Genomic DNA, 27748 nt, shown 5'->3' with positions numbered 1-27748 from the left:
TTTAGTTCAATTGGCTATCCCTTTTACCTTGACATTTCATCAACAGAAAAAGAAAAAAACTGTAGCCTCGATTCTTACCTCTTTAACAACTATAATAAGTGTACTCTACTCCTTCATCTTAGGTATTATGTTGTACCACACATCCAGGAGTTAATCCAAACAACTAAGCCAACACATGTTAATCAAGTTTGAAGAGGACAATTAAAAGAGGAGGGATTGTAGAAAGTAAAAAGTTTCCTCTTCAAAGATTTCCTTCTTGTTAAAGAATAAATTATAAGTGTTAGAAATAATAGTTTCTTTTAAAGATTAACTTTCTTCAAGCCTCCTTGCTTTGTGCTAATAACTCTTCGTTAAGTCCTATCCTATGTAACTGTTGGACGTGCTCACAGGCAGGTTCCAGCTCACAGCCTATGCCCCTTCCTTATTTGGAAACGTTATTGCTTCCTTACACCTTTCGTAAGCAACTTCTTTGTTCTTCCCTGCATTTACCTATTCAGAAAAGTTTCAGGTTATTAGCAAATCAGGTATCAATTTAAGATTGTGAGGTTCCAGCCTGACCAACATGGAGAAACCCATCTCTACTAAAAATACACAATTAGCCAGGCATCGTGGCACATGCCTGTAATCCCAGTTACTAGGGAGGCTGAGGCAGGAGAATTGCTTGAACCTGGGAGGCGGAGGTTGCGGTGAGCGGAGATCGTGCCATTGCACTCCAGCCTGGACAACAAGAGCCAAACTCTGTCCTAAAAAAAAAAAAAGATTGTGAGGTCCCACTCCAGCCAATGGATGCAGGACACAGCAGTAAGGATAACCCAAATGCGTAAGGGATAAATATTTATGTCTCATTTTCTTTTGTTCAAGGGTGCTCTCGCCATGGTTCCATCTGCGACTGAACGCCCTTTCTGCAGAAAGTAAAGACAGCCTTGCTGAGGGATCTTTTGCCTCTGTGCCGACTTTTCTTTGCTGCACCAATGATCTATTTCTAACAATTTTGGTATTTCTAACATCTTTTATATCCTTATTAGATTTACTCCTAGACATATATTTTATGCCATTGTGAATTGTATCTTTGAAACATACAATATATTGTTTGTTGCTGAGAAATAAAAATGTACAATTTCCTGTTTGTTGCTGGGAAATAGAAATCATATTTATGAACAGATTTTTATCTCCAGCAACCTCCCCAAACTCTCCTGCTAGTTCTGATACCTTATCTGTGCATGCCATTGGAGTTTCTATTATTGGAGTTTCATATAATCGTCAAATAATGACAGCGTTATTTCTTACTTAGTAGTCCTTATATGTTTTCTTTCTTTTTCTGATTTATTGAGATGGCTTGTGACCTAAAGCACTGACTCTAAGGGTGATTGAATTTAGATTCATATTTTGAAGGTAGAGCCAACAGGATTTGCTGACTGACTGTATTTAGGCTATGAGAGAAAGACAGGAATCAAGGCTGAGTTCAAGGTTTTTCCCCTGAGCAACTGGAAAAATGGCTTTGCCATTTACTGCAGGCAAGACCAGTAGTTTGTTGAACATATAGTGCAGTTAATTAAATGAAGAAAAAAATGCTCACTGATATTTATTAGCAATGATCTTTCTAACAGATGTTAGCCTGGTATTCCACTTTCGAACTCACTCCAGTCAGGATTTACATTCACAAATACTCCCGGGAGGGTGTAGCTTATGGCTTTCTGTTCAGCCACTGCCATCTACAGGGGACTTCTCTGAATATAAACTGTGCATGCTGATTATAATCTAAAAAATATCCAGGCAGGGTGACTCACGCCTGTAATCCCAGCACTTTGGGAGGCCGAGGCAGGCCGATCATCTGAGGTCGGGAGTTTGAGATCAGCCTGACCAACATGGAGAAACCCTGTCTCTACTGAAAATACAAAATTAGCCTGGTCTGGTGGCACGTGCCTGTAATCCCAGCTACTCGGGAGGCTGAGGCAGGAGAATAGCTTGAACCCGGGAGGTGGAGATCGCGGTGAGCCAAGATTGTGCCATTGCACTCCAGCCCGGGCAACAAGAGTGAAACTCCATCTCAAAAAAAAAAAAAAAAAAATCAAAAAAATATATGGGATAATTTTCCCCTCCAGCCTCCTCAACCCTTCCTGTTTCCACAACACACACACACACACACACACACACACACACACACACACACACACTCTCCTACCTTGTTTTCAATCCTCCCCCAGGTCAGACAACTGTAAGAGAAACTCCTACCTAGGAAACTGAGTCCCTGCAATGCACTTACAAGTAGCTTCTCTGAAAAGAAAGAGATCATGGAAAAGCCCCCTGCATTTCCAGGGAGTTAACCTAAGAACAATAAAGAAACAGTGAAGTGGTGCCAGGTGCGGTGGCTCATGCTTGTAATCCCAGCACTTTGGGAGGCTGAGGCGGACGGATCGCGAGGTCAGGAGATCGAAACCATCCTGGCTAACACAGTGAAACCCCGTCTCTACTAAAAATACAAAAAAAAAAAAAAAAAAAAAATTAGCCGGGTGTGATGGCAGGTGCCTGTAGTCCCAGCTATTCGGGAGGCTAAGGCAGGAGAGCTTGCAGTGAGCAGAGATCAGGCCACTGCACTCCAGCCTGGGCGACAGAGCTAGACTCCGTCTCAAAAAAAAAAAAAAAAAAAAAAAAAAGGAAAGAAACAGCGAAAGGGCGACTCCTGCAAAAGAGATCCAGGATCACTCAATAAGGCCTCATTGTCCTAGCTAGAATACCAATTTGACCATCCTTTATCACCTGGCTGTCAAAGGATTGGTAAAGCCTTAGGTGTTGTTGCACAAAGAAGCAAAATTCTAAAAGCTTGCTCATTTAACAATCCAAAGTCCCACTAACCTACCCACCCTGATGTTTATTCAACACACACATTGGCTATCTCATTGGGGTAAGGGTGATGAGTTGGCTACCTCTCCCCTCTTCCACTTCGCACCCACCACCCAGTCTCAAAAATGTAAGCTCCAAATAGGCAGTGACAATTGTCTTATAAACCCCTCTGTCCTCAGTATCCAAAATGATGCCTGTCATACAGTAGGCATACAATATTTCAGAATTAACATTTTAAAGGCTTTTAAATACTTAAAAGAGCTAGATTTTCACTTATAGTAAATAAAATCAGTGTTGTTTAAAATCAGTGAGTCAATAAATAGCATTGTCACTACCTGAGATAAATGTTACAGGAAACAGCTGATGGAATTTAAAAACTTTGCTTCTAAGGATTGAAACCCTATTGGGAAGCGACTGCTGTTTTTTAAACACAGTTTTTACCACTATAATTTTTATTATTACGTGCAATTACTTGTCTACATGTTTACATTACACACATATGCAACACATTTCCAACATCCTAACACGATTATTCATTTTTGTGTGTGATCTGCCTTATCCATATATACAAACATTCATATTAATACAGTTGTTTGCAATCATAGCTATGTATTTTTACAGCTGGTTTTTTTTTCACTTCACATACTGTTTCCTAAACAGCTTTCCGTGTTTCTACACTCGTCATAATAATTCTCAATGACTGCATGATATTCTAACATGTTAGTGTAGCACAATTTAGCTAAATAAAGTGGAACATGTAAGGTTTCCATTTTTTGCCTTGGAGATAATGCTGATAAGAGTGGCAGACACGTGGTCTCCTCTGTTTTGCGTCTTTACTTCTGATTAATCATATTCTCGAACTCCATCTAAGCATCTCCATAACCAGATTAGGGACTGCGAGCGACCAGCCTGCGCCAGCACAACCGGGACCAAGGACCTCCGCGGCTGAGCGGCGACTCCGGGAGGGGCTCTGCGCGTCCCCGCCCCGCACCGCGTCACCGACGTCCCGCTAGGCTGAGACCTGCGCGCGGCGCGCCAGTGGCCGCTTTTCCGCGGACAAGCGGGCGGTGGGGGCGCCAGCAGCTCGGAAGGTGGGCACGCGGGCCATGGCTCCCTGGGCCGAGGCCGAGCTCTCGGCGCTGAACCCGCTGCGCGCGGTGTGGCTCACGCTGACCGCCGCCTTCCTGCTCACCCTACTGCTGCAGCTCCTGCCGCCTGGCCTGCTCCCGGGCTGCGCGATCTTTCAGGACCTGATACGCTATGGGAAAACGAAGTGTGGGGAGCCGCGGCGCCCCGCCGCCTGCCGCGCCTTTGATGTCCCCAAGAGGTAACCGAGCCGCGGTGGCCCAGGCGCGGAGAGTTCAGGGCGCCCCGGCTCGCGGGCAGCCGGCAGGGGGCAGCAGAGGCGGGACCCGGCCTGTGAGGCCCCGGCGGGTTCCCGGGCGCAGCACGGCGCTCCCTCCGCCAGACCCCGGCCATGCCCGGGCTGCTGCGTGGCTCGGGGGAGCAGTGCCCAGGTGTCCGCGGACGCCGAGGGAGAGCGAAGCCGCTTGCACTCGGCTGGAGGAATGTGAACTGATAGCCGCACGGAGCCTTTCCCTGTGGGAAGTGGCGACGCATCCGAATTTAGGCCTGGTCATCCGAATTTAGGCGGCAAAATGAAGTCCCCCTTGCCCCAGATTCTCCTCTTGCCCGTCCCCTGCACTCCAGTGGCTCATACTCTAACTTGAGGTCACCGGAATCATTTGTGGAAATGAAGTCAGGCTGGCTCTTCGGCCTCGGCTTCTCCCATTTCTCTCCCCAACCCTCGCAGTGGGAACAAAGGACTGAATCGCCCTAGCCCGCACCTAGGCAGGTGCCCCTGGGGAAGGTGATCCAAGGTGCACGTCATAGGCAGGCCCGTCCCGAAGCTCCATTTGACTTTCGAAAGATTCTGTAACCCAGTTCAGCGAAAGATTAAATCGTCAGGGTTTGAATAGAATCAGAGATTGTGAGACCTGTTATAATTTTCTTCTCCTTTTTCCACTTTGAATTCAGGACACAGCTGGAAAGAGTTGGCCGAATACTATTCGAGATGGTAGAAATAGAACAGTGCCTCTTAAGATGCATCTTAGGCCGGGCGCAGTGGCTCACGCCTATAATCCCAGCGCTTTAGGAGGCCGAGGCAGGTGGATCGCTCGAGCTCAGGAGTTCGAGACCAGGCTGGGAAATATAGTGCGACTCCGTCTCTCCTGAAAATATAAAAAATTGGCAGGGCGTGGTGGCGTGTGCCTGTAGTGCCAGCTACTTGGAATGAAGGCAGGAAGATCATTTGAGATCAGGCGTTAGAGACTGCAGTGAGCTATAATCATGCCACTGTACTCTAGCCTGGATAACAGAGAAAGACCTTGTATTAAAAAAAAATTTTTTTTTAAAGTTTAAAAACATCTGGGTTATCCCTTGAAACACTCATAGGCAGTGCCCCAGGTCCGCAGGCAACAAAGGGACAAGTATAACTTGGCTTCTAAAACTTGGATAATCTGTGAGTCTTGACTGTCAGAGAAAGATGTGTCAGGTGTTAACACAGAGTAGGGAGAACCAGGTCATTCTGAGGCACCCTAAAGGGAAGAAGTAGAAGTACATGAAACAAACTGATCAAACCTCCTGTTTCCTAGAGGCTCTCTTTAAGCAAAAAATTGCCTGTTACCCCATTTGTAATCAGGGTTAAGTCCTTTTAACTTCGCAGCAATTTATTTTCTGAGTTTTGAGAAAGGTACTAGTCTAGTGTACTTGGATTAAATGGCACGTGTAAAATCATCCCCTGAACTTGCATACACACCAGCTGCTGCAACTCAAGTCTGTTATTATATGACAGTCAAAAAAGAGACTTGGTGCCTTTTCCTTATTCATTACTGTAACAATTGGTACTCTTTGGACTTTCTGTAATTTCTACTGTATTGTGAAATAATTTACACCTTTTTCTTCTTCCAGAATTCTACAGTAGAACCTCCCATAGTGTTCAAGTGCCCTTTTTTCCCTCTCTCTCTAAATTTAAACAGATGTTTCTTTTAGTACTGGAGAAGGTACAAAACATCCAGACCAGTAATGAAAGGCATTTTTATTGCAACAAAAAAAAGATAACTTGCATCAAAACTGGCAGTGTCTCCAAAAAATTAATACATGTATTACTCTCTTTTCAAATTTTGTACCCCTGTTTATATGAAAAAGGGAGATAGACTTGGGTGGAGGTAAGAGTCTATGGCCTCTTTTTTATATGTCTCTGTATTTTCCAAAGAGTCTTCATTGACAAGATGCTTATCACTTTTATCATTTTAAAAAAATGTGTTAATGGCTAAGGAGCATGTAAGAGAGATTTTACTGGTTTATTAATAGTAACCACCATTGACTAAGTGCTTACGTATATGATTATGTGATGACTACTAAGGAGTACATGCCTTTCCTCACTTAATCCTCACAGTAGACCTGTGAGGGAGATGTTATTGTCATTATTCCCATTTACACATGTGCAAACTCAAACTTAGAAGATAGCACTTGTGCAATGATGCTAGTACTAGCAAGGGTGGTACCTGAACCCTGCCTGTTGGAATTTAAATCCCAAGCTCTTATGCTCTGGTATACTTCATGGGAAATATCTTGTACCATGTGAAGCTCAATCTGTGTGAAAGATCAAGTAGGAATGGATTTATCCCAGATGGTAGCATTTAGTAAATATCTTGGTTAATCCAAATTTAAAATCATTTGGTAACGTTAACCTTGATACTTATATTTGAATATTTTTCCTGTGCAAAATCTAGTAGTACTCTTTTTTTTTGAGATGGAGTCTCACTGTCACCCAGGCTGGAATGTAGTGGCTTGATCTTGGCTCACTGCAACCTCTGCCTCCTGGGTTCAAGCAATTCTCCTCCCTCAGCCTCCTGAGTAGCTGGGACTAAAGGTGCACACCACCATGCCCAGCTAATTTTTGTATTTTTTAGTAGAAATGGGGTTTCAACATTTTGGCCAGGCTGGTCTTGAACTCGTGACCTCAAGTGATCCACCTGCCTTGGCCTCCCAAAGTGCTGGGATTACAGGCATTAGCCATTGCACCTGGCCCTCTAGCAGTACTCTTAAAAATGAAAAGAAGTTCATAATTGCTATAGTTAAAAATAGGCAGTTGTAAATCACATTTCTGCAAATAAGGTAGTATGTAGGTAATTTTGTTTGGAATTGTTTTTTTCTTTCCTAAGGAGGCAAGAATAAAACCTAAAATCGGTTCTTGGAATGTTTGTTTCCATGACTCCTGTCTGGTAGATTTTTTTTTTTTTTTTTTAATTGAGGTGATGGTTGCTTTTTTTTGTTTTCCTTTTGGTTCCTAGAGTTTTGATTTCCCAGAAAGTCTGAATAAACAGGCAACCTCGAACATGTATCATGATGCTCTGGGTTGCATAGTGAATGTAGAAAAACTTCTTAAATTTCAAAATGATTCCAAATGGTATCGAAGCTTTGCAATTGAATTGGGCTCTAGAGGCAAAAAGAGCTGCCCAGACTTTCCCCACTGGAATCCAGGGAGCATTAACTGGAGGTTCAGAGGATCTGTGGACAGAATTCAGGTCAAACTTGGATTGGAAGAAAGTTATGTCTTTATTTTCACTAACCTCTAGCTGAAATTTAGCATTGCCTTAATTATGAATATAATCTACAAACCACAGAATTAGCAGTACCTGCAACTCTGTGATAATTTTTTTATATTACATTAAGAATATTGATGATACCTCAAAATATTACTGTTTTCATCACTATGAGAACACTGTAGTCTTTCACCACTAGATCTTGTTATTAGACACATTAAGAAGTATACATATTACAGGCCGGGTGCAGTGGCTCACACCTGTAATCCCAGCACTTTGGGGGGCTGAGGCGGGTGGATCACCAGCCTGGCCGAAATGGTGAAACCCCATCTCTACTGAAAATACAAAAATTAGCCAGGCATGGTGGTGAGCACCAGTAATTCCAGCTACTCGGGAGGCTGAGGTAGGAGAATAGCTTGAACCTGGGAGGTATAGGTTGAAGTGAGCCAAGATTGCGCCACTGCACTCCAGCCTGGGCGACAGATTAAAACTCTGTCTGAAAAAGAAAGAAAGAAATATACATATTACTATATTGCAAATTTGTTTTTTAGTAGTTGCATTACTTGTATGTTACTGTAATTGGTTTCCTTTGTAAGCCCGCTGCATTTTACTTTATGCTTGTATAATTTTTTTTGTAAATTGACAATTTATCATCGTATAAATTTATAGGTTACAAAGTGATGTCATAAATTGTGGATGAGATGTGGAATAATTAAATCAAGCTAGTTAACATATCCAATACTTCAGATACACTTCTGTGATGAGAACATCAATTTTGAAATGTGTAATACTCCATTATTAAGTATATGCAACACACTGTACAATATAACTCAAAAAAGGCAGAAAATATATTTTTCCTGTCTAAGATTTTGTACCTTTCGACTATCATAAATTTTTTTTTTTTTTTTTTGAGACGGTCTTACTCTGTCATCCAGGCTGGAGTGCCGTGGCCCAGTCTCCGCTCACTGCAACCTCCACCTCCTGGGTTCAAGCGATTCTCCTGCCTCAGCACCCCCAGTAGCTGGGATTACAGGCATGTGACACCACACCTGGGTAATTTTTTTTGTATTTTTAGTAGAGATGGGGTTTCGCCATGTTGTCCAAGCTGGCCTGGAACTCCTGACCTCAGAAGATCTGCCCACCTTGGCCTCCCAAAGTGCTGGGATTATAGGCTTGAGTCACTGTGTGCCTGGCCTAAATTTTCTTTTTTTTTTTTCTTGAGACAGGGTTTCACTCTTGTTGCCCAGGCCGGAGTGCAATGGCGCAATATCGGCTCACTGCAACATCTACCTCCCGAGTTCAAGCGATTCTGCTGCCTAAGCCCCCCAGCAGCCGAGAACACAGGTACGCACCACCATGCACAGACAGTTTTTGCATTTTTAGTAGACATGGGGTTTCACCATGTTGGCCAACTGGTCTTGAACTCCTGACCTCAGAAGATCCACCTACCTACCTCGGCCTCCCAAAGCACCGGGACCACAGGCGTGAGCCACTGTGCCCGGCCTCGCCTAACATTTTTATGAGACAAAATATCAATTTCAAACCAGCATCAAAAAGTGAGCAGGCCAAGCACGGTGGCTCATACCTGCAATCCCAGCACCCTGGGAGGCCAAGGCATATTTTTCTGTGCTAAAAATATGTATTTGTCTCTACTAAAAATACAAAAAAACAAAAAAAAAATTAGCTGGCCACTCAGGAGGCTGAGGCAGGACAATCGCCCAAACCTGTGAGGCAGAGGGTGCAGTGAGCTGAGACTGTGCCACTGCACTCCAGCCTGGGCAACAAGAGCAAAACTTCATCTCAAAAAAAAAAAAAAAAAAAAAAAAGCGGAGGTGAGCATATTTAACCATCCTCAGCTCATAATAGAGCAAATAGGTCAACAGAATAATAATTCACGCTCTTGCATGTGTAATGAACTGGCAATAAGAAAAAGTTCGTTGAAGAAAGGCAGAGGAACTGTCTTATAAGAATTAGAATCGAGGGGCTCCATAATCATCTGGCATTCATTCAATGTTGTATCTATGGTTAGAAATGTACATGATAGGAACTCCAGGAACCTTAGGGGTTCTTCTTTTAAGGTCCCAGTCAACTGTGGGCACAATGTAACACTTATGCTGAGTTACTCTCTGTACTAAGCAGTCATCTGCATAGGTTCCTTTGTGTGTCCATGGTAATCCTTCAAATCTTGGATCCTTGGTGATTCTTAGAGTCACTTGATACTTCTGCTCTAATTTCTCAATTTCAGGCATTATATAATCAGTTATACAAGGAATACACTTGGCATACAGACAGTCCATCATGGACTGCACTAAGTCCAGTTCGGCTTTTATGGAAAAGTTGGCAAAGGTTGGTATCAATGAGGATGTGGTAAGGGGGACCCAGCTGTGTATTATATTGGAAAAATAAGCAGGTAGGGTATTGGGGAATTTCTCTTTCCTTTAACATACTGGGATCCTTCTTTTCTTTCTTTTTAGGTTTTAATCTATCCTTTTCTTTAAGCCTCTGATCTCCAAGACTAAGCATTCGCTTCATGGTCGCATATTTCCTGGTTTTCTCTTGCTTCCCCATGGTCATGCCACACTCCTGTGCTTGTATAATATTTTGAGAAGGGCTGTAGCCTTCCCCAAACTGTCAAAGGGGTCTATGATGGAGAAATGGTGAGAACCCCTGCTCTAGACTGTAAACTTTTCATGCGTTTATATTTGTCTTGTTTGCTACCATATCCCTAGCTTAACGCCTGACTGGTAATAAGGACCTTGGGCAGTGTGTTTTGAATGAATGACAAAAAGTAGTTTGAGGTTTAATTAGTTTGTCGATTAGCTGGATGCCTACTCTGAGAGTAACTTCAGAAGAGGTGCTTACCTTCTCTCATTCATTTATTTAACCACAGTTTATAACTACTGTGTGCCAGGAATCATTCTAGGCTCCTTAGAGCTTATCTTCTAGGAAGGCAGACATGTCAATAAATATTGTAAAACCAGCCAGATAATTTCAGATGACTACAAGTGCTTTAGAGGAAATCCAGCAGGGTTATTTGATCATGAGCAAGACTGGAGTGGGCATGAGTGACAACATAGAAGGATGGATGGGGTTGGGGGGACAGCAGCTTGCCGGGGTCTTGCAACCTATGCTGGAGTTTGGATGTTATTCTGAGTGAGTGGAAGCTACTGAGGGCTTTGTGTGGGAGGGGGAGGCATTGCATTGTGTGATTTATGTTTTAAAGGATGATTGGCCATCATGTGGAAAAGACTGGATAAGAGGCTACTGTGGTGGTCCAGGCAAGAGATGGTGATGGTGTGCATTAGAGTATTAGCATAATAGTGAGAGGTGAAGCCACCTGGACTTCCTGGGTCGAGTGGGGACTTGGAGAACTTTTCTGTCTAGCTAAAGGTTTGTAAAGGCACCAATCAGCGCTCTGTAAAAACGCACCCATCAGTGCTCTGTGTCTAGCTAAAGGTTTGTGAACGCAGCAATCAGCACTCTGTAAAAACTGACCAATCAGCATTCTGTAAATTGGACCAATCAGCACTCTGTAAGATGGACCAATCAGCACTCTGTATAATGAGCCAATCAGCAGAATATGGGTGGTGCCAATTAAGGGAATAAAAGCTGGCCACCGGAGCTGGGAGCGGCAACCCGCGCACTTTTATGCTGTGGAAGGTTTGTGTTTTTGCTCTTCACAATAAATCGTGCTGCTGCTCACTGTTAGGGTCTGTACTACCTTTATGAGCTGTAACACTCACCACGAAGGTCTGCGGCTTCACTCCTGGTGTCAAGTGAGACCACCAACCCACTGGAAGGAAGAAACTCTGGACACATCTGAACATCTGAGGGAATAAACTCCAGACATACCATCTTTAAGAACTGTAACACTCACCGCCAGGGTCTGCAGCTTCATTCTTGAAGTCAGCAAGACCAAAAACCCACCGGAAGGAACCAATTTTGGACACGATAGCACCTGTTGGTCTCATTGGTGGTGATGTTAAAGCATTCAGCACAGGGCCAGGGATCTAACCAGAACTCAGTAAACATTAATTCCCCTCCTTAATCCCATAACGCCTCTGACTGGGGCCTGGAGTCTGTTCCAGCAGTCAGCAAGTACATTTTTGTTTGTTTGTTTTGAGATGGAGTCTCGCTCTGTTGCCCAGGCTGGAGTGCAGTGGCGCAATCTGGGCTCACTGCAGCCTCCCATCTCTGGGTTCAAGTGATTCTCTTGTCTCAGCCTCCCAAGAAGCTGGGACTACAGGTGTGCCCCACCACACCTGGCTAATTTTTGTATTTTTAGTAGAGATGGGGTTTTATCATGTTGGCCAGGCTGGTCTTGAACTCCTGACCTCAGATGATCCGCCCACCTCAGCCTTTCAAAGTGCTGAGATTACAGGCGTGAGGCACTGCGCTCGGCCAGCAAATGTGTATTACTATTAAAAATACATTATGTCTTGTAGGCCCCAAACCGTAGAGTAGTTTCTAACTCACAGTAAAAGCCCAAGACCTCATATGGTCTCATTCCCACTACCTTACTGACTTTATCTCTAGTTTGCCCCATCTGGCTCTATTCCAGGTTTGAGGGCATTTCTGCTAGTTTTCTCTCCTACCTGCACTGCCTGTTTCCCTCTACCTGGAAAGGCCTTTCCCCGCATAGCCACGTGGTTTATCCCCTCACTTCCTGTAATTCTACTCAAATATTACCTTCTCAATGAGGCCCCTCCATGTCTATTTTGTTTGATATTATAATTCTGCCATCCAAGCATTCCTTCTTCCCCTTTTCTGCTTTAGTTTTCTCAGTAGTATCACCTGACATGCTATAAAATTTACTTTGTGCGTGTGTGTGTGTGCGTACGCTTGTGTAAGCTCCACGAGGGCAGGAATTGTCTGTTGCGTTTGCTGCTGTATCCCCAGAGCCTGGAGCAGTTATGACTTAAGCACTCAAATGTTTGTTAAGCGAGGGAGGGCTCACTCAGCACCTTGTATTATCCTATAAGGATCACCTTATCCCTACTTGCAAGGACTTGGACAACAGTGCTACAAGTAAGCATAGTGCCAAAGGAGGAAAAAAGGAGAGTGTCCAAAACAGACGACGGTGGAGATTTTAGATCAGCTTTTGGAGGTTCAAGCTGGTCTTTAAAAACAAACAAGAGCTATGACTTGCTCTAAAGAATAGAAAATGTATAGGCCTGGTGCGGTGGCTCATGCCTGTAATCCCAGCACTTCAGGAGGCCAAGGTGGGCGGATCACGAGATCAGGAGATCCAGACCATCCTGGCTAACACTGTGAAACCCCATCTCTACTAAAAATACCAAAAATTAGCCGGGCGTGATGGCAGAAGCCTGTAGTCCCAGCTACTCGGGAGGCTGAGGCAGAAGAATGGCGTGAACCCGGGAGGCAGAGTTTGCAATGAACCGAGATCGTGCCCCTGCACTCCAGCCTGGGCGACAGAGCGAGACTCAGTCTAAAAAAAGAAAAAAGAATAGAAAATGTATGGAGGGAAATCAGGCAAGCAAAACAAAATGTGGGAATAAAAAGCAACACAATATGCCCGTGAATGAAAGACACCATGACACAAGTAGAGCACAGCATGGTGTAGCCTAGCAACTTACACAAAACCCACTTGAGTGATATGCTTGACTTTAGGCTTGATATAAATCGGTACGTGTAACATAAGGATAGAAAAGCAAGTTCAGGCATGCCTAGATTGCATGAATGAGAGCACAATAGTATGATTTTAACTTCACAGTCATCAGGGCTGCCGCTTACTGTCTGACATTGGATAAGTAACTTAACCTCTCTGAGCCTTGGGTTTCTCATCTGCCACATGAAGATAACAATATAAGCTTCATAGGATTGTTATGAAGATGAATTAAATAGTCTTAACTGTTTTGCCACGCTCTACCTGGTACCTCTTACCCCCACAACTAGACTATTCTCTACATAGTTACCAGAGGGATATATTTTCACTTAAAGAATAATGAAATATATGACCAATGCTTTCTTTTGCTTCCTTTTTTTTTTTTGAGACAAAGTATTGCTCTGTCTCCCGGGCTGGAGTGCAGTGGTGCAATCTCGGCTCACTATACCCTCCGCCCCCTGGGTTTAAGCGATTCTTCTATCTCAGCCTCCCAAGTAGCTGGGATTACAGGCATGTGCCAGCACGCCTGGCTAATTTTTGTATTTTTAGTAGAAACAGGGTTTCACCATGTTGGCCAGGCTGGTTTGGAACTCCTGAACTCAGGTAATCCGCCCACCTCGGCCTCCTAAAGTGCTGGGATTACAGGCCTGAGCCACCACACCCAGCGTCTTTTGCTGCCTTTTAAAATGTTTTTATTGTGGTAAAGTATACATAACTTAAATTTTACCTTTAAAAAATTTTTAAATATATAGGTAGGTAGCTTTAAATGCATTCATCTTGTTATCCAACTATCACCACCACCTATCTCCAGAATCCATCAGCCAGAAGGATTTTTAGACTTTTGTTTGTTTGTTTGTTTTGAGACAGAATCTCGCTTTGTCACCCAGGCTGGAGTGCTGTGGCATGACCACCACTTACTGCTTGGCCTCCCGAGTAGCTAGAACTACAGGCATGCATCATCACACATGGCAAATTTTTTTATTTCTTTTCTTTTTTTTTTTTTTTTTTTTTTTTTAGTAGAGATGGGGCCTCATTATGTTGCCCAGGCTAGAGAGATTTTATTTATTTATTTATTTATTTAATTTATTTGAGACGGAGTCTCACTCTGTTGCCCAGGCTGGAGTGCAGTGGCGCGATCTTGGCTCACTGCAACCTCCACCTCCCGGGTAGGCTAGAGGGATTTTTAAAACGTAAATTACTACCTCAAGTCACTCCTCTGCCCAAATGGCTCCTCATTATAAAAACTAGTGGCCTTACAGAGCTTCATGTCCTCTCCCCACTCCTGCCTCACCTTCTACGCTCACCGTTGGCCATGCCACAGCAGCTGCACAGATGTCTTTTAACGTTCCTTGAACACCGCTAATATACACCCACCTCATTGCCTTTGCAGTTGTTATTTCTTCTGCCTAGAAAGTTCTTCCCCTGGAAATCCAAAAAGATGACTCCTTCTAGCCAAATGTCACTTCCAGAGAAGCCATCCTTGACCACCCATCCAGAACAGCCTCCCCTCTGCACCCTCTGTCCCCTGACCCAGCATTATGCTAGATGTCTGCAGGTTTAGTTGTTGACTGTCTGACTCTCCACCGTAAAGTAAACTCCATCAAGGCAGAGACCTGGTCTGTTTACTCCCTGCCGAGTCCCCAGCTTCTAGAATATTGCCCAACACATTCGAAGTGCTCCGTAAATATTTGTGAAAAAATTAAGTAGGTAAAGTGGCTGGTCGAGAAATTGTCCTTCAGAAGCTGTCCCTCCTGCCTTTCCCTGGGAGCCTGCAGAATAGCATGTTCTTGACCTTCCACTCTGCTCCACAAAGCTCAGCCCATACCTGGGGTCAGTTGTGGGAAGCGTATCTTAAGGAAGACCCTGTCGTATAACTGAAGATCAGTAGCCACGGGTGGCGATTGACCTTGATGCGTGAACTTCTGTGAAAAGTAGGCTCTTGAGCCTGGAGAAGATCCCAATTGGGAATCACAGGATGGCTCTCTTCAAATAGTTTAAGAGCTGTTGTGTGGAAATAAAATTCTTGTTCTGTATGGCCAGAGTTGGCAAATCCAGTGGTAGAATTTTATTTATTTATTTTTTAAGACACAGGGTCTTGCTCTATTGCCCAGGCTGCAGTGCAGAAGCAGGATCTTAGCTCACTATAACCTCAAACTCCTGGCCTCAAGGGATCCTCTCACTTTGGCCTCCCAAAGCCCTGGGATTACAGGCATGAGTCACCATGCCTGGCCAGTGATAGAATTTGCTAACAGTAATTGGCAGAGTGGAGTGGGTTGCCATGGAATGATCAGGTTGGATCAGAGTTTATCAGACTGAGTGTGTAGGCATGATCTCAGGGGCTGTGCATTCTCTTACAAGCATATTCTGGATCATCTGGAGGAGCCCCTGAGATTATGTTTAATCCTCTTTTGGCGCCAGGTTGTCTTTTATTGTCATAGACTAATGAGAAAAAGAAAAGAAGGAGTGGGATTTAATATATACATGATGCATTGAAGACCAGGGAAAGCCAGATGACCGCCAGGCACTCTATAGAGTCAGAAAGATTTCAGAATGAATAGAAAAAAATAGAAAAGTATACATAAACAGACCTCAAAAGAACCCATGAGGGGCTGGACATGGTGGCTCACACCTGTAATCCCAGCACTTTGGGAAGCCAATGTGGGAGGGATCTCTTGAGCCCAGGAGTTTGAGACCAGCCTGGGCAACGTAGGGAGATCGCATCTCTATAAAAAATTTAAAAGTTAGCCAGGCATGGTGGACTACTACATGCCTGTGGTCCCAGCTACTTGGAAAGCTGAGGTGTGAGGATCACTTGAGCCTGGGAGGTCAATGTTGCAGTGAACTGTGATCACGACACTGCACTCCAGCCTGGACGACACAGCAAGACCCTGTCTCAAAAGAAAAAAAAAAAAAGAAGAACCTGCTAGGCCCTAGGCCCTTGTGCCATAGGGTGATTTTTTTGTTTCAGCAAATCAACATCGTCTTTCACATTAAATTAACATTGCTAATTTCAATTGCATTGGTTTTGTGGTCCTGTTTGTATTTAGTTTGTAGACGTGTTGATTGCAAAACAGGCCCTATAGTTGTCTGAGAATTATAACCATAAGGAGTTAATACCTAGTTTTATGATTGTAGTATTAGTCATGGTATAATAAAAGTAATTGAGGTCAACCTAATTTGGAAAAACACTGAGTCATGCCTAAAGATCTTTTACTTCCTCTAGCCCCAAGTGTCTGTAATTATGCAAATCGTGTGTAGCAGTTGTATGGCTATTACTGCAATATTGTTTGGGATATAGAAATCAAAATCTTTCACAGATTTAGCTTGTTTTAGCACAATCTAGGTTCTCTTTGCAAGGACCTGCAGCCTCCGTTTTGGGAACTTGAACCCAATTCTGTTACCCAGCAATCTGAGAGATTGCTAACTAAACTTTATTCTAAGTTTAACACAGTCGGTTGCGTTCTTGTTAACCTCAGAGAGGCCTCTTTTTCCTGAAAGTTAACTGGTCCCATTATTTGAAAGGAAATTTTAAAAATCTGAACACCTACAGGATTCGGATTCTATTAAAAAGCAAAAGTATACTTTGGGAATGGAGGGGTGGGGAAAGACAGAGAAACTAAAAATAATCTTCCCGTATAACAGCTTAAAGTGGATTTAACCTAATTATTGCCTCACTTGTTTTCCTTTTGCAGATATTTTTCCCACTTTTATATCATCTCAGTGCTGTGGAATGGCTTCCTGCTTTGGTGCCTTACTCAATCTCTGTTCCTGGGAGCACCTTTTCCAAGCTGGCTTCATGGTTTGCTCAGAATTCTCGGGGCAGCACAGTTCCAGGGTAAGGACTCCCCCGGCTTATGACAACACTGCATCCTATTCCTGTCGTTCCTGTCCGCAAGGGAGCGGTTTTTGGCATTTTGTCTCCTCTCTCAGGCGCCTCCTCAGAAGGGCCTGGGAAGTGGAGGATGAGGGCAAAAAAGAGCTTTGCACGGTTCATTGCTGGATGGCCAAAGGGATGTCCCTAAGCCCTTCCCTGAGGAGACAGAGCCAAGAGTTAGCACTTCTGACTTCCCAGCAAGTGCTGTGCTGTGTACAGAACTGGCTGTCCTCCCTCTGGTATTTTTAGTACTGTTGATAAATGTATAAAGAAGTCTTTACACAAAAGGGGGAAAGCTTTTAGGATCCATCGGTTTTGTCTGGAAACAGTTATCATTTATACTATTCCAACCAAAATCATGACTTAGAACTCCAGAAATGTGATTTAAAAATTACTTTTTCATTCGTACCTGTAATCCCAGTACTTTGGGAGGCCAAGACGGGTGGATCACTTGAGATCAGGAGTTCAAGACCAGCCTGGCCAATGGGGTGAAACCCTGACTCTACTAAAAATACAAAAATTAGCTGGGTGTGGTGGCAGGCGCTTATTGTAATCCCAGCTACTCGGGAGGCTGAGGCAAGAGAATCGCTTGAACCTGGGAGGTGGAAGTTGCCATGAGCTGAGACTGAACTACTGCACTCCAGGCCTGGGCAACAGAGGGAGACTTCATCTCAAATAAATAAATAAATGAATGAATAAAATAAAAATTACTTTTTGAAAAACATGGAAAAAAAAGTTATGATGCAAGGCTTTGGTAGTATAATAAAACTGACTAAACAGTTGTTGAACAGACGATTACAAAATAGCCTTTAAATTTGCCATCCTCAGCATCAGGATGAAGAATATGTAAAACAGTTTTTTGGTTTTTGAGACGGAGTTTCACTCACGTTGCCCAGGATGGAATGCAATGGCACGATCTCGGCTCACCGCAACCTCTGCCTCCCAGGTTCAAGCGATTCTCCTGCCTCAGCCTTGTGAGTAGCTGGGATTACAGGCATGCCCAGCTAATTTTGTATTTTTGGTAGAGAGATGGGGTTTCTCCATGTTGGTCAGGCTGGTCTCAAATTCCCAACCTCAGGTGGTCCGCCCGCCTGGGCCTCCCAAAGTGCTGGGATTACAGGCGTGAGCCACTGCGCCCAGCCAGCACAGTTTTTAAAATAACGAACTGGGCCGGGCACAGTGGCTCATGCGTGTAATCCCAGCACTTTGGGAGGCCGAGGCGGGCGGATCACGAGGTCAAGAGATCGAGACCATCCTGACAGGGTGAAACCCCGTCTCTACTAGAAATACAAAAATTAGCCAGGCGTGGTGGCGGGCGCCTGTAGTCCCAGCTACTCGGGAGGCTGAGCCAGGAGAATGGTGTGAACCCGGGAGGTGGAGCTTGCAGTAAGCTGAGCTTGCCCCACTGCACTCCAGCCTGGGCAACAGAGTGAGACTCCATCTCAAAAAAAATAATAATAAAAATAAAGAATTGAAGGTGAAAACTATGAAATGTCCTCAATTAAGGTCAGGCAGAGTGTGAGGGGCAGAATCAGAAACAAATTGTTCTGGTTTTATCTCTGTCCTTTGTTCCAGTGGCCAAACCACTGGCACCCTGGAAACAGTCCTTTTCTGTATAACCAGAGAAACTGGTTGCAAGAGATGACAATTAGAAGAGCAAACCTCAGCTGGGTGTGGTGGCTTATGTCTGTTATCCCAGCACTTTGGGAGGCCAAGGTGGGCAGATCACTTGAGGTCAAGAGTTCAAGACCACCCTAGCCAACATGGTGAAATTCCATTTCTACTAAAAATACAAAACTTAGTTGGGTATGCTGGCGCATGCCTGTAACCCCAGCTACTCGGTAGCCTGAGGTGAGAGAATCGCTTGAACCCAAGAGACAGAGGTTGCAGCGAGCCAAGATTGCGCCATTGCACTCTAAGAGGACAGAGCGGGGCGCCACTCCAAAAAAAAAAAAAAAAAGAACAAACCCTGCTGGGCACAGTAGACAGTGACTCATGCCTGTAATCCCAGCACTTTGGGAGGCTGAAGCAGGTGTATCACTTGAGGTCAGGAGTTCGAGACCAGCCTGGCCAACATGGTGAAACCCTGTCTCTACTAAAAATACAAAAGATTAGCTGGGCATGGTGGCACGTGCCTGTAATCCCAGTTACTCAGGAGGCTGAGGCAGGAGAATGGCTTGAACCCAGGAGGCAAAGGTTGCAGTGAGCTGAGATCATGTCACTCCACTCCAGCCTGGGTGACAGAGCAAGACTCCATCTCAAAAAAAAGAGCAAACCCTTGTACATCCTCTTTGGGAGGGCAGGATACATCAGTGGATCTCACTCCACTCATTAAAACTTCATCTCTTCATTTGTTTACTGTGGGACTGACTGGGGTGGTTTCGTATTTGGAGGGTTGGTTGTGAGGATATGAGGAATTCTATTTGTTTGCTTTAACTTGTTCCTAAGGAGTTAAAACTAAGTTTTAGTTCATTTAAAATACAAAAACAGTCAAAGCTAATCTGTGCTGATAGACGTCAGGATAGGGGTTGTTCCCCATGGTAAGTTTGGGGGAGGGGTAGTGCCTGGAAGGGAACACTAGGGGGTGCTGGTCGTGTTCTGTTTCTTTTTCTTTTTTTTTTTTTGAGAGGGAGTCTCGCTCGCGCTGTAGCCCAGGCTGGAGTGCAGTGGCCGGATCTCAGCTCGCTGCAAGCTCCGCCTCCTGGGTTTACGCCATTCTCCTGCCTCAGCCTCCCGAGTAGCCTGCCACCTCACCCGGCTAGTTTTTTGTATTTTTTAGTAGAGACGGGATTTCACCATGTTAGCCAGGATGGTCTCGATCTCCTGACCTCGTGATCCGCCCGTCTCGGCCTCCCAAAGTGCTGGGATTACAGGCTTGAGCCACCGCGCCCGGCCCTTTTTTTTTATTATTATTTTTTAGTATGGAGTCTGGCTCTGTTGCCCAGGTGGAGTGCAGTGGCCTGATCTCAACTCACTGTAACCTCCCTCTCCCGGGTTCAAGTAATTCTCCTGCCTCAGCCTCCTGAGTAGCTGGGGCTACAGGCATGTGCCACCATGCCTGGCTAATTTTTGTATTTTCAGTAGAGACGGGGTTTCACTATGTTGGCCAGGCTGGTCTTGAACTCCTGACCTCGTGATCCACCCACCTTGGCCTCCCAAAGTGCTGGGATTACAGGCATGAGCCACTGCACCCAGCCTGTTTCTTCTGTTTGTTTCATTTTTTTCTTTTTCTTTTTTTTTTTTTTTTAAGAGAGAGGGTCTCGCTGTGTTGTCCAGGCTGGAGTGCCATGGCATGATCATAGCTCACCACGGCCTTTAACTCCTGGGCTCAAGCGATACTCCCTCCTCTGCCTCTTGAGTAGTTGGGACTACAGGTGCATACCACCGTGCCCAGCTAATTTTTTTAAATGTTTTTAGAGTTGGGGGACCTGCTGTGTTGCCCAGGCTGGTCTCAAACTCCTGGTCTCAAGCACTCTCCTCCAACCTCAGCTCCCTAAAGTGTTCTGTTTCTGGATCTGAGTGCTGTTATATGGGTGGGATTGCTTGGCTTAATTTGTAAAAGTTAATTAAGTTGCATCTTTATGGTGTTGTGCATGCGTGTGTGTGTGTGTGTGTATATGAGACTTTTTTTTTTAATGGAGATACAGTCTCACTCTGTCTCCCAGGCTGGAGTGCAGTGGCCTGATCTTGGCTCACTGCAGCCGCCACCTCCTGGGTTCAAGCAATTCTCCTACCTCAGCCTCCCGAGTAGCTTGCTGCCATGCCTGGCTAATTTTTTGTATTTTTAGTAGAGATGAGGTTTCACTCCTGAGCTCAGGCAGTCTACCCGCCTCGGCCTCCCAAAGTGCTAAGATTACAGGCATGAGCCACCGCGCCCAGCTGTGACTCATTTTTTTTTTTAAGTGACAGGGCGTGGTATCTCACACCTAAAATCCCAGCACTTTGGGAGGCTGAGGCTGGAGGATGGCTGGAGGCCAGGAGTTCGAGACCAGCCTGGGCAACATAGGGAGACCCTGTCTCTACAAAAAAAAAAAATTTTTTTTAATTAGTCAGGCGTGGTGGCACATGACTATAGTCCTAGCTACTCAGGAGGCTGAGACAGGATCACTTGAGCTCAGGAGTTCAAAGCTGCAGTGAGGCCTGACTATGCCACTGCACTCCAGCCTAGGTGACAGAGCAAGACCCTGTCTCAAAAATAAAATAAAGAAGTTGACACATAAAATTAACCAAAAAACAAAAAATAAAAAGGGAAAAACTAAGTGTGTGTTTTTTAAAGCCAGCTTTTCTTCAGATTTTTTGGTGGGCAGGTCGTGAAAGACAGGTGGGGAAGTAGATCTTGGGCTCACCATCCCTCTAAAAGTATAATTTCTTGTTTTTAATGTGGAAAGAAATGCATAACTCTGTTTCTGTTCCTGTCCCCGTCTCTGCCTCTGTGGTGCCTGAGATGCTGGGAATCCCATGGCTGGGGCCACTCAGAGGCCACTGGGAACTCTTCCAGACAGTTTGCATCTGGCTGTTAGTGCCAGGGACCAGAGACCCACAGACCTCTTCACAGACCTCCTGACCACGATGCCCCATGAAGCCTGGAAGGCTGTCAAACAATGAAGCAGAGTCGAGGGATGGGTGTTTGGGCCAGCCCTGTCACTAGATTACTGTATAACTGTGTAATCTGAGTGAAGTCAAATTCCTTGACTTCATTTGGCCCATTTCTTCCTTACTACCAAAAAGGAAGATGTTAGACGGAATTTCATACTCTACTTAACAGTAGGGAAAAACAAAACTTTGGATTAATCCCGGAAGAGAAATGCTGACCCTGTCGCCTTCTGAATTGTAGGAGGGGAGCTGGCGCTGTCTGCATTCTTAGTGCTAGTATTTCTGTGGCTGCACAGCTTACGAAGACTCTTCGAGTGCCTCTACGTCAGTGTCTTCTCCAATGTCATGATTCACGTCGTACAGTACTGTTTTGGACTTGTCTACTATGTCCTTGTTGGCCTAACTGTGCTAAGCCAAGTGCCAATGGATGGAAGGAATGGTGAGTGGGTCCAGCCCTGCCAGGAGCTCCTTCCCACCGCAGGGTATATGAGGTGCTCTCAGGGTTTGTGCTCTGCTAAGCATTGTAAGACATGCAAAAGAAAGAGACAGGCCCAGTGCATTTTGCAGAGTTTTGAGGAGATGAGCCTCAAATCGATTTTAAAAGGCCGGGCATGGTGGCTCACACCTGTAATCCCACCACTTTGGGAGGCCGAGGCAGGTGGATCACTTGAGGCCAGGAGTTCAAGACCAGCCTGGCAACATGGTGAAACTCTGTCTCTACTAAAAATTTTAAAAAAATTAGCCAGGTGTGGTGGCACACGCCTGTAGTCCCAGCTACTGGGGAGGCTGAGGCAGGAGAATTGCTTGAAACCGCGAGGTGGAGGTTGCAGTGAGCCAAGATCGCACCACTGCACTTCAGCCTGGGCAACAGAGCAAGTCTCCATCTCAAAAAAGAAAAGAAAATGAGGGAAGGGAGTGGTGCTTGCATGGAGTTGGGATTTGCAGAGGGGGTGGGGAGCTGTTTTGTTGCCACTTAGTTCTTGTGATTGTTCCCATCACAACAGAGCTTTTCTTCAAGTGATGCTGCCTGAGGGGAGAGGACAAAGAGTACTGTAGTAGTGAAAATTGTGTTTTAGTCTCTAAGCTCTCACTAGCCAGGAAGAGGGAAGCCAAACCATGACCTTGTTTAGGAGAAGGAAATGAAACGGATTTTTTGTTTTATGGGGGGAGGAGGGGACGTTATCTAACACATATGACTACCATTTTTGTAAAAACAATGCATGATTATAAAGAAATCAAGTCACTTGGGGTGATGGAAATGAGTTTATAGTGCTGAGGTTAACCTGACCTTGCAGCCCTAGTATCTGTCAGTCTAGATCCTGTAGGTCTGTAATGACCATTGTCTCTAAACCCAGGGCTCCATGTTTCCAGCTGCCCTATCCATCCTCGTAAACTCTAGTGATTTCCAACAATCTGTGAGTGAGCTTCCTCCTCAGGTTAGATTTTGGTACGAGTGCCCCATGAAAGTCTTCTCTCTTTTGCTGTAGCTCAACCTAAGGCCTCTGACTAGAGGAGTGATTTTAAAGGAGGATTTATTGACGATCTTTCTCAATTCATGAATTATTCATTGGCTCCAGCCACTTAGCTAGCATCTCTCTGTCTGATTCCTCTGAACTTATTCCTCCCTGGCATGTCTGTGGTGGCATTCTGCCAGCCAGTACAGTGGAAGGGGCTGTCATTCCTGGTGGGCAGTGCTGGTTCTCCCCCTAAAGGAACTTTGCAGAGCGCTTGGTGGCTGCTAGCTTTCAGTGTGTTCATGTCTGTTGGCATTACCTGCCTCTCCCAGAGTTTCCTCTACTGGCTGCATCTCAACTTCTGTCTTCCCTCCTGCATAGACAGTCAAGGAAGAGGAGCCCATAAAAATAACTTTCCAAGCACTCCTTTCTGAAGCTGTTTTCTGTTTCACCTCTTGTCCTTCAAGGGTCATCTGGGATCATTTGGGACAATATGGGGAAAGTTGGTTTCAGTAATTCATTGAGAGAAAACACATTGGGGCATTTGCCAACCAAAGGGTGTGATAGAAATAACATGGGCTCCAGAGTCTCATGGGCCTGCATTTGGCTCATTGAGCTTCTCTGAGCCTCAGAGCCTTCATTAGTAATTACTGACACATACTGATTTCACAGGGTTCTTCTTAAAGTGAAAAGAAGACTCTGCAAACTAGGATGTAACTCTATAAGGACTGGGATCTTGCCTGACTTATTTCCTGCTTTATCCTTTGTACCTGCAGCAGGGCCAGGCTTAGTAGGCACTCCTTAAGTAACTAGTGAATAAACAAATAATTAAATACTGAGTAGAACTGAGGAAATGTGACCCTTCCATCTGCCTCCCTTTTCCTGCGTTATAATTCTGGTGTTACCCTTAACAAATCCTTTTTCCCATAGGTAAATTCTCTGCATTTAGAGTAAAGGACTTGTTAGTGATTTGAAATTCCAGACACTCTAACTTTTCATCCTGTTGACTTGCTCTTGAAGCCTATCAGATTTAAAACTGTATTTTTAATATTTTGCTTATTTCATTTTTGTAGAGACAGGTTCTCCCTATGTTGGCAGGCTGGTCTCAAACCCCTCAAGTGGTCCTCCTGCCTTGGTCCCCCAAAGTGCCAGGATTGCAGGTGTGAAGCGCTGTACCCAGTCTGTTTTGAACTTATAAAAATATAACCTAGTAGTTAAATGCCTAAACTTATAAACACTAAAAGACTATAGTAGATTGATTATATAAAACAAGCTTTTAAAAAATAAACTGACACAGGTAGACCGGTGGATTTTCATCAGTCCTTAACTGATTCCTGCTTCGAGGTGGCCATGTGGAATTGCATGATCCTTGGTTCTCTTACTTGAATTAGCTTTTTAGGGTTCCCCCTTGGCTGCAGAGCCTCAGGCTCTTGCCCATTATCAGTGGACACATTTGTTTCTTCAGTCAAGCCTCAGACTAGGCTAACTGCTTCCTGCTGCTCAGAGGGAAGTCTCTCTTTGCTTTTCTGAAGCCAGTGGTTTGCTCCACAGGTCATCAGGTGGTCTGTGTTTTTCCCTTCTTCCTAGCAGCCAGAGAAGAAAGTGGAAGATGATGCTTTGAGTGTTTCCACTCCTGAAACTCAGTCTCTCGACTGTGTTCTCTCTTATCCAGACCTGGATGGCATCGAGTTGTTCATCTTGTAGTTTACTGTCCCCCTCTTTTGAGAAAGCCCCCTGGTAGCCTTTCCACTGGTGATTTCCCTCATTGGCCCGAGCTAGTCAAGTCAGCATTCTGCTTTCAGGCTCTCCCTAGCAGGATGGTAGCTCAGAGAGAGAGATTTCCTTAGAAAGTGTTTTTCTTCACTGTAAAACATAAGAAGACTTAAAACTGGACTTAGCAAGGTAAACACAAGAGAGTCTTACCATGCGAAAGTAGATCACAGTAGGGGAGCTGAACTTTGTGCTTGAACCATTTAGAGAAGAAGCAAGAGAATGTGTCTGTATGGAATTCTCTGCCAGGGGGACTGAAGCTGCCCATAACTGATGAACATATCTCCTTTGTCCAGAGAGACAGAGCTCTGCCTTCTGTACTGGGAAATTACATCAGGAAATTACATCGGGATATTGAGGAACAGGTTCCCCTCTTTGTACTTGGGAAATTACATTAGGATATTGAGGAACAGAATTAAGTGGATAATTGTGTTTCTGCTGACTAAATGATTTGTTTAATTCCCTGAGCCTGTGAAATTGTTTAGTGTTGGCTAACAATTCTTATTCCTATAGCCTACGTAACAGGGAAAAATGTACTGATGCAAGCACGGTGGTTCCATATTCTCGGGATGATGATGTTCATCTGGTCATCTGCCCATCAGTATAAGTGCCACGTTATTCTCGGCAATCTCAGGAAAAATAAAGCAGGTGAGACCTCTTTTAAAGCCTCCGCATATGGATTTTAACCCTCAGAAGTTAGTTCTCCATGGGCCTGCATACTTTTCCTTCCTGCCCTAGTTAGTCGACTATATCAAATATTTATTTTTGGCAAGACACTTCTCTGGGCCTCGATCTTTCTATCTGTGAAAATGAGAGCCTTACATTGAAAGACCTCTCTGGATCCAAGTAGCCCCGACATTCTGTGATTCTACATTTTGTGTCTCATCAGCATGTGAGAACTAGTGTTACCATGGAGTTAGTACCAGCCACAGCATAAAAACTTGACCTTTAAGTTAGTTTGTGTTGACTTATCACAGGTACAGTTTCCATTAGGTTTTTTGAAATACTAGAAATTGAATAGGCCAGGCACAGTGGCTCACGCCTGTAATCCCAGCACTTTGGGAAGCCAAGGTAGGCGGATCACTTGAGGTCAGGAGTTCAAGATCAGCCTGGCCAACATGGTGAAACCCCGTCTCTACTAAACATACAAAAATTAGCTGGGTGTAGTGGTGTGGGCACCTGTAGTCCCAGCTACTTGGGAGGCTGAGGCACTAGAATCACTTGAACCTGGGAGGCAGAAGTTGCAGTGAGCCGAGATCGTGCCACTGCACTCCAGCTGGGGTGACAGAGCTAGACTCTGTCTCAAAAAAAAAAAAAAAAATTGAATAGTTTTATTTATTTATTTTATTTTAATAAAATGTGCCCCAATTACAGGCATGAGCCACTGTGCCTGGCCTATTATTTATTTAATTTAATTTAATTTATTTATTTTGAGACAGACTCTCACTCTGTCACCCAGGCTGGAGTGCAGTGGCGCCACCTCAGCTCACTGCAACCTCCGCCTCCTGAGTTCAAGCGATTCTCATGCCTCAGCCTCCCAAGTAGCTGGGATTACAGGCATGTGCCACCACACCTGGCTAATTTTTATATTTTTAGTAGAGATGGGGTTTCATCATGTTGGCCAGGCTGGTTTCGAACTCCTGACCTCAGGTGACCCACCCACCTCGGTCTCCCGAAGTGCTAGGATTACAAGCATGAGCCACCGCGTCCGGCCAAAAAATTGAATAGTTTTAATATTTATCAAGTACTTACTTTGTCCCAGGCTCTGTTCTGAGTGCTTTACATACAGCTTCATAATGCCGACATGAGATGACAGACCAGTCTTCATTTTACAGAGGAGGAAACTAAGGCACAAAGAGGTTAAGCAATTTATCTAAAGTTACACAGCTAGTAAGTGGGAGAGCCAGGATTTAAACTTGTGCAGTCTGACTCTGGAGTAGTCTGAGCTCTTAAGCAGTAGCTTGGAGGATTGCTGGAGTAACTTGCTTTTCTCTTGTGCTTATTGACAGTTGATAATTTAACCTAAGCAGATGACTTTTCAATATGTAATAGACTGACAGAAGTGTGACAGGATGGTGGTTCACACACATCTATGATACTCTTCTAAATAAGAGTTTCTGGGCTGGGCAGGTTGGCTCACACTGGTAATCCCAGCACTTTGGGAGGCTGAGGTGGGAGGATCACTTGAGTCCAGTGGTTTGAGACCAACCTGGGCAACATAGGCAGACCCTGTCTTTACAAAAAATTCAAAAAATGAGCCAGGTATGGTAGTGCATACCTGTGGTTCTAGCCACTGGGGAGTTTGAGATGGGAGGATTGCCTGGGCCTGGAAGGATGAGACTACAGTGAGCCATGACTGCACCACTGCACTCCAGCCTGGACAACAGAGCAAGACTGTGTCTCAAAAAAATAAAAACAGTTTCTGTAAATGATTTGGGAGTGAAGTGGTGAAACTTTCTTTTCAAACCTTTAAATGCTTATGAGATCTTCTTTTACCCTTTCAGGAGTGGTCATTCACTGTAACCACAGGATCCCATTTGGAGACTGGTTTGAATATGTTTCTTCCCCTAACTACTTAGCAGAACTGATGATCTACGTTTCCATGGCTGTCACCTTTGGGTTCCACAACTTCACTTGGTGGCTAGTGGTGACAAATGTCTTCTTTAGTCAGGCCCTGTCTGCCTTTCTCAGCCACCAATTCTACAAAAGCAAATTTGTCTCTTACCCGAAGCATAGAAAAGCTTTCCTACCATTTTTGTTTTAAGTTAACCTCAGTCATGAAGAATGCAAACCAGGTGATGGTTTCAATGCCTAAGGACAGTGAAGTATGGAACCCAAAGTACTGTTTCGGCAGAGCTGTTTAAAACTCTCCGTTCCATTTCTATACCCCACAGGTTTTCACTGAATGAGCATGGCAGTGCCACTCAAGAAAATGAATCTCCAAAGTGTCTTTAAAGAATAAATACTAATGGCAGATCTGCGA

The 27748-nt window shown here is 44.6% G+C and overlaps 1 protein-coding gene and 1 pseudogene across 1 annotated transcript; one reads left to right on the top strand and one right to left on the bottom strand.

Moving 5' to 3' along the window:
- The first annotated feature begins 3723 nt into the window (after positions 1–3723).
- Positions 3724–27748, top strand: SRD5A3 (steroid 5 alpha-reductase 3). The gene is made up of 5 exons (XM_025386735.1): positions 3724–4168; positions 16767–16909; positions 21783–21980; positions 25279–25413; positions 27270–27748. Exons 1-5 carry the CDS (start codon positions 3948–3950, stop codon positions 27527–27529), a joined length of 957 nt encoding a protein of 318 aa, XP_025242520.1. The 5' UTR covers positions 3724–3947; the 3' UTR covers positions 27530–27748.
- On the bottom strand, positions 9419–10016 carry LOC112625459 (annotated as a pseudogene).

The sequence above is a fragment of the Theropithecus gelada genome, chromosome 5 (assembly GCF_003255815.1).
Source record: "Theropithecus gelada isolate Dixy chromosome 5, Tgel_1.0, whole genome shotgun sequence".
NCBI lineage: Eukaryota > Metazoa > Chordata > Mammalia > Primates > Cercopithecidae > Theropithecus > Theropithecus gelada.
Note: the sequence above shows the minus strand (reverse complement) of the source record. Positions and strands in the feature narration are given on the sequence as shown.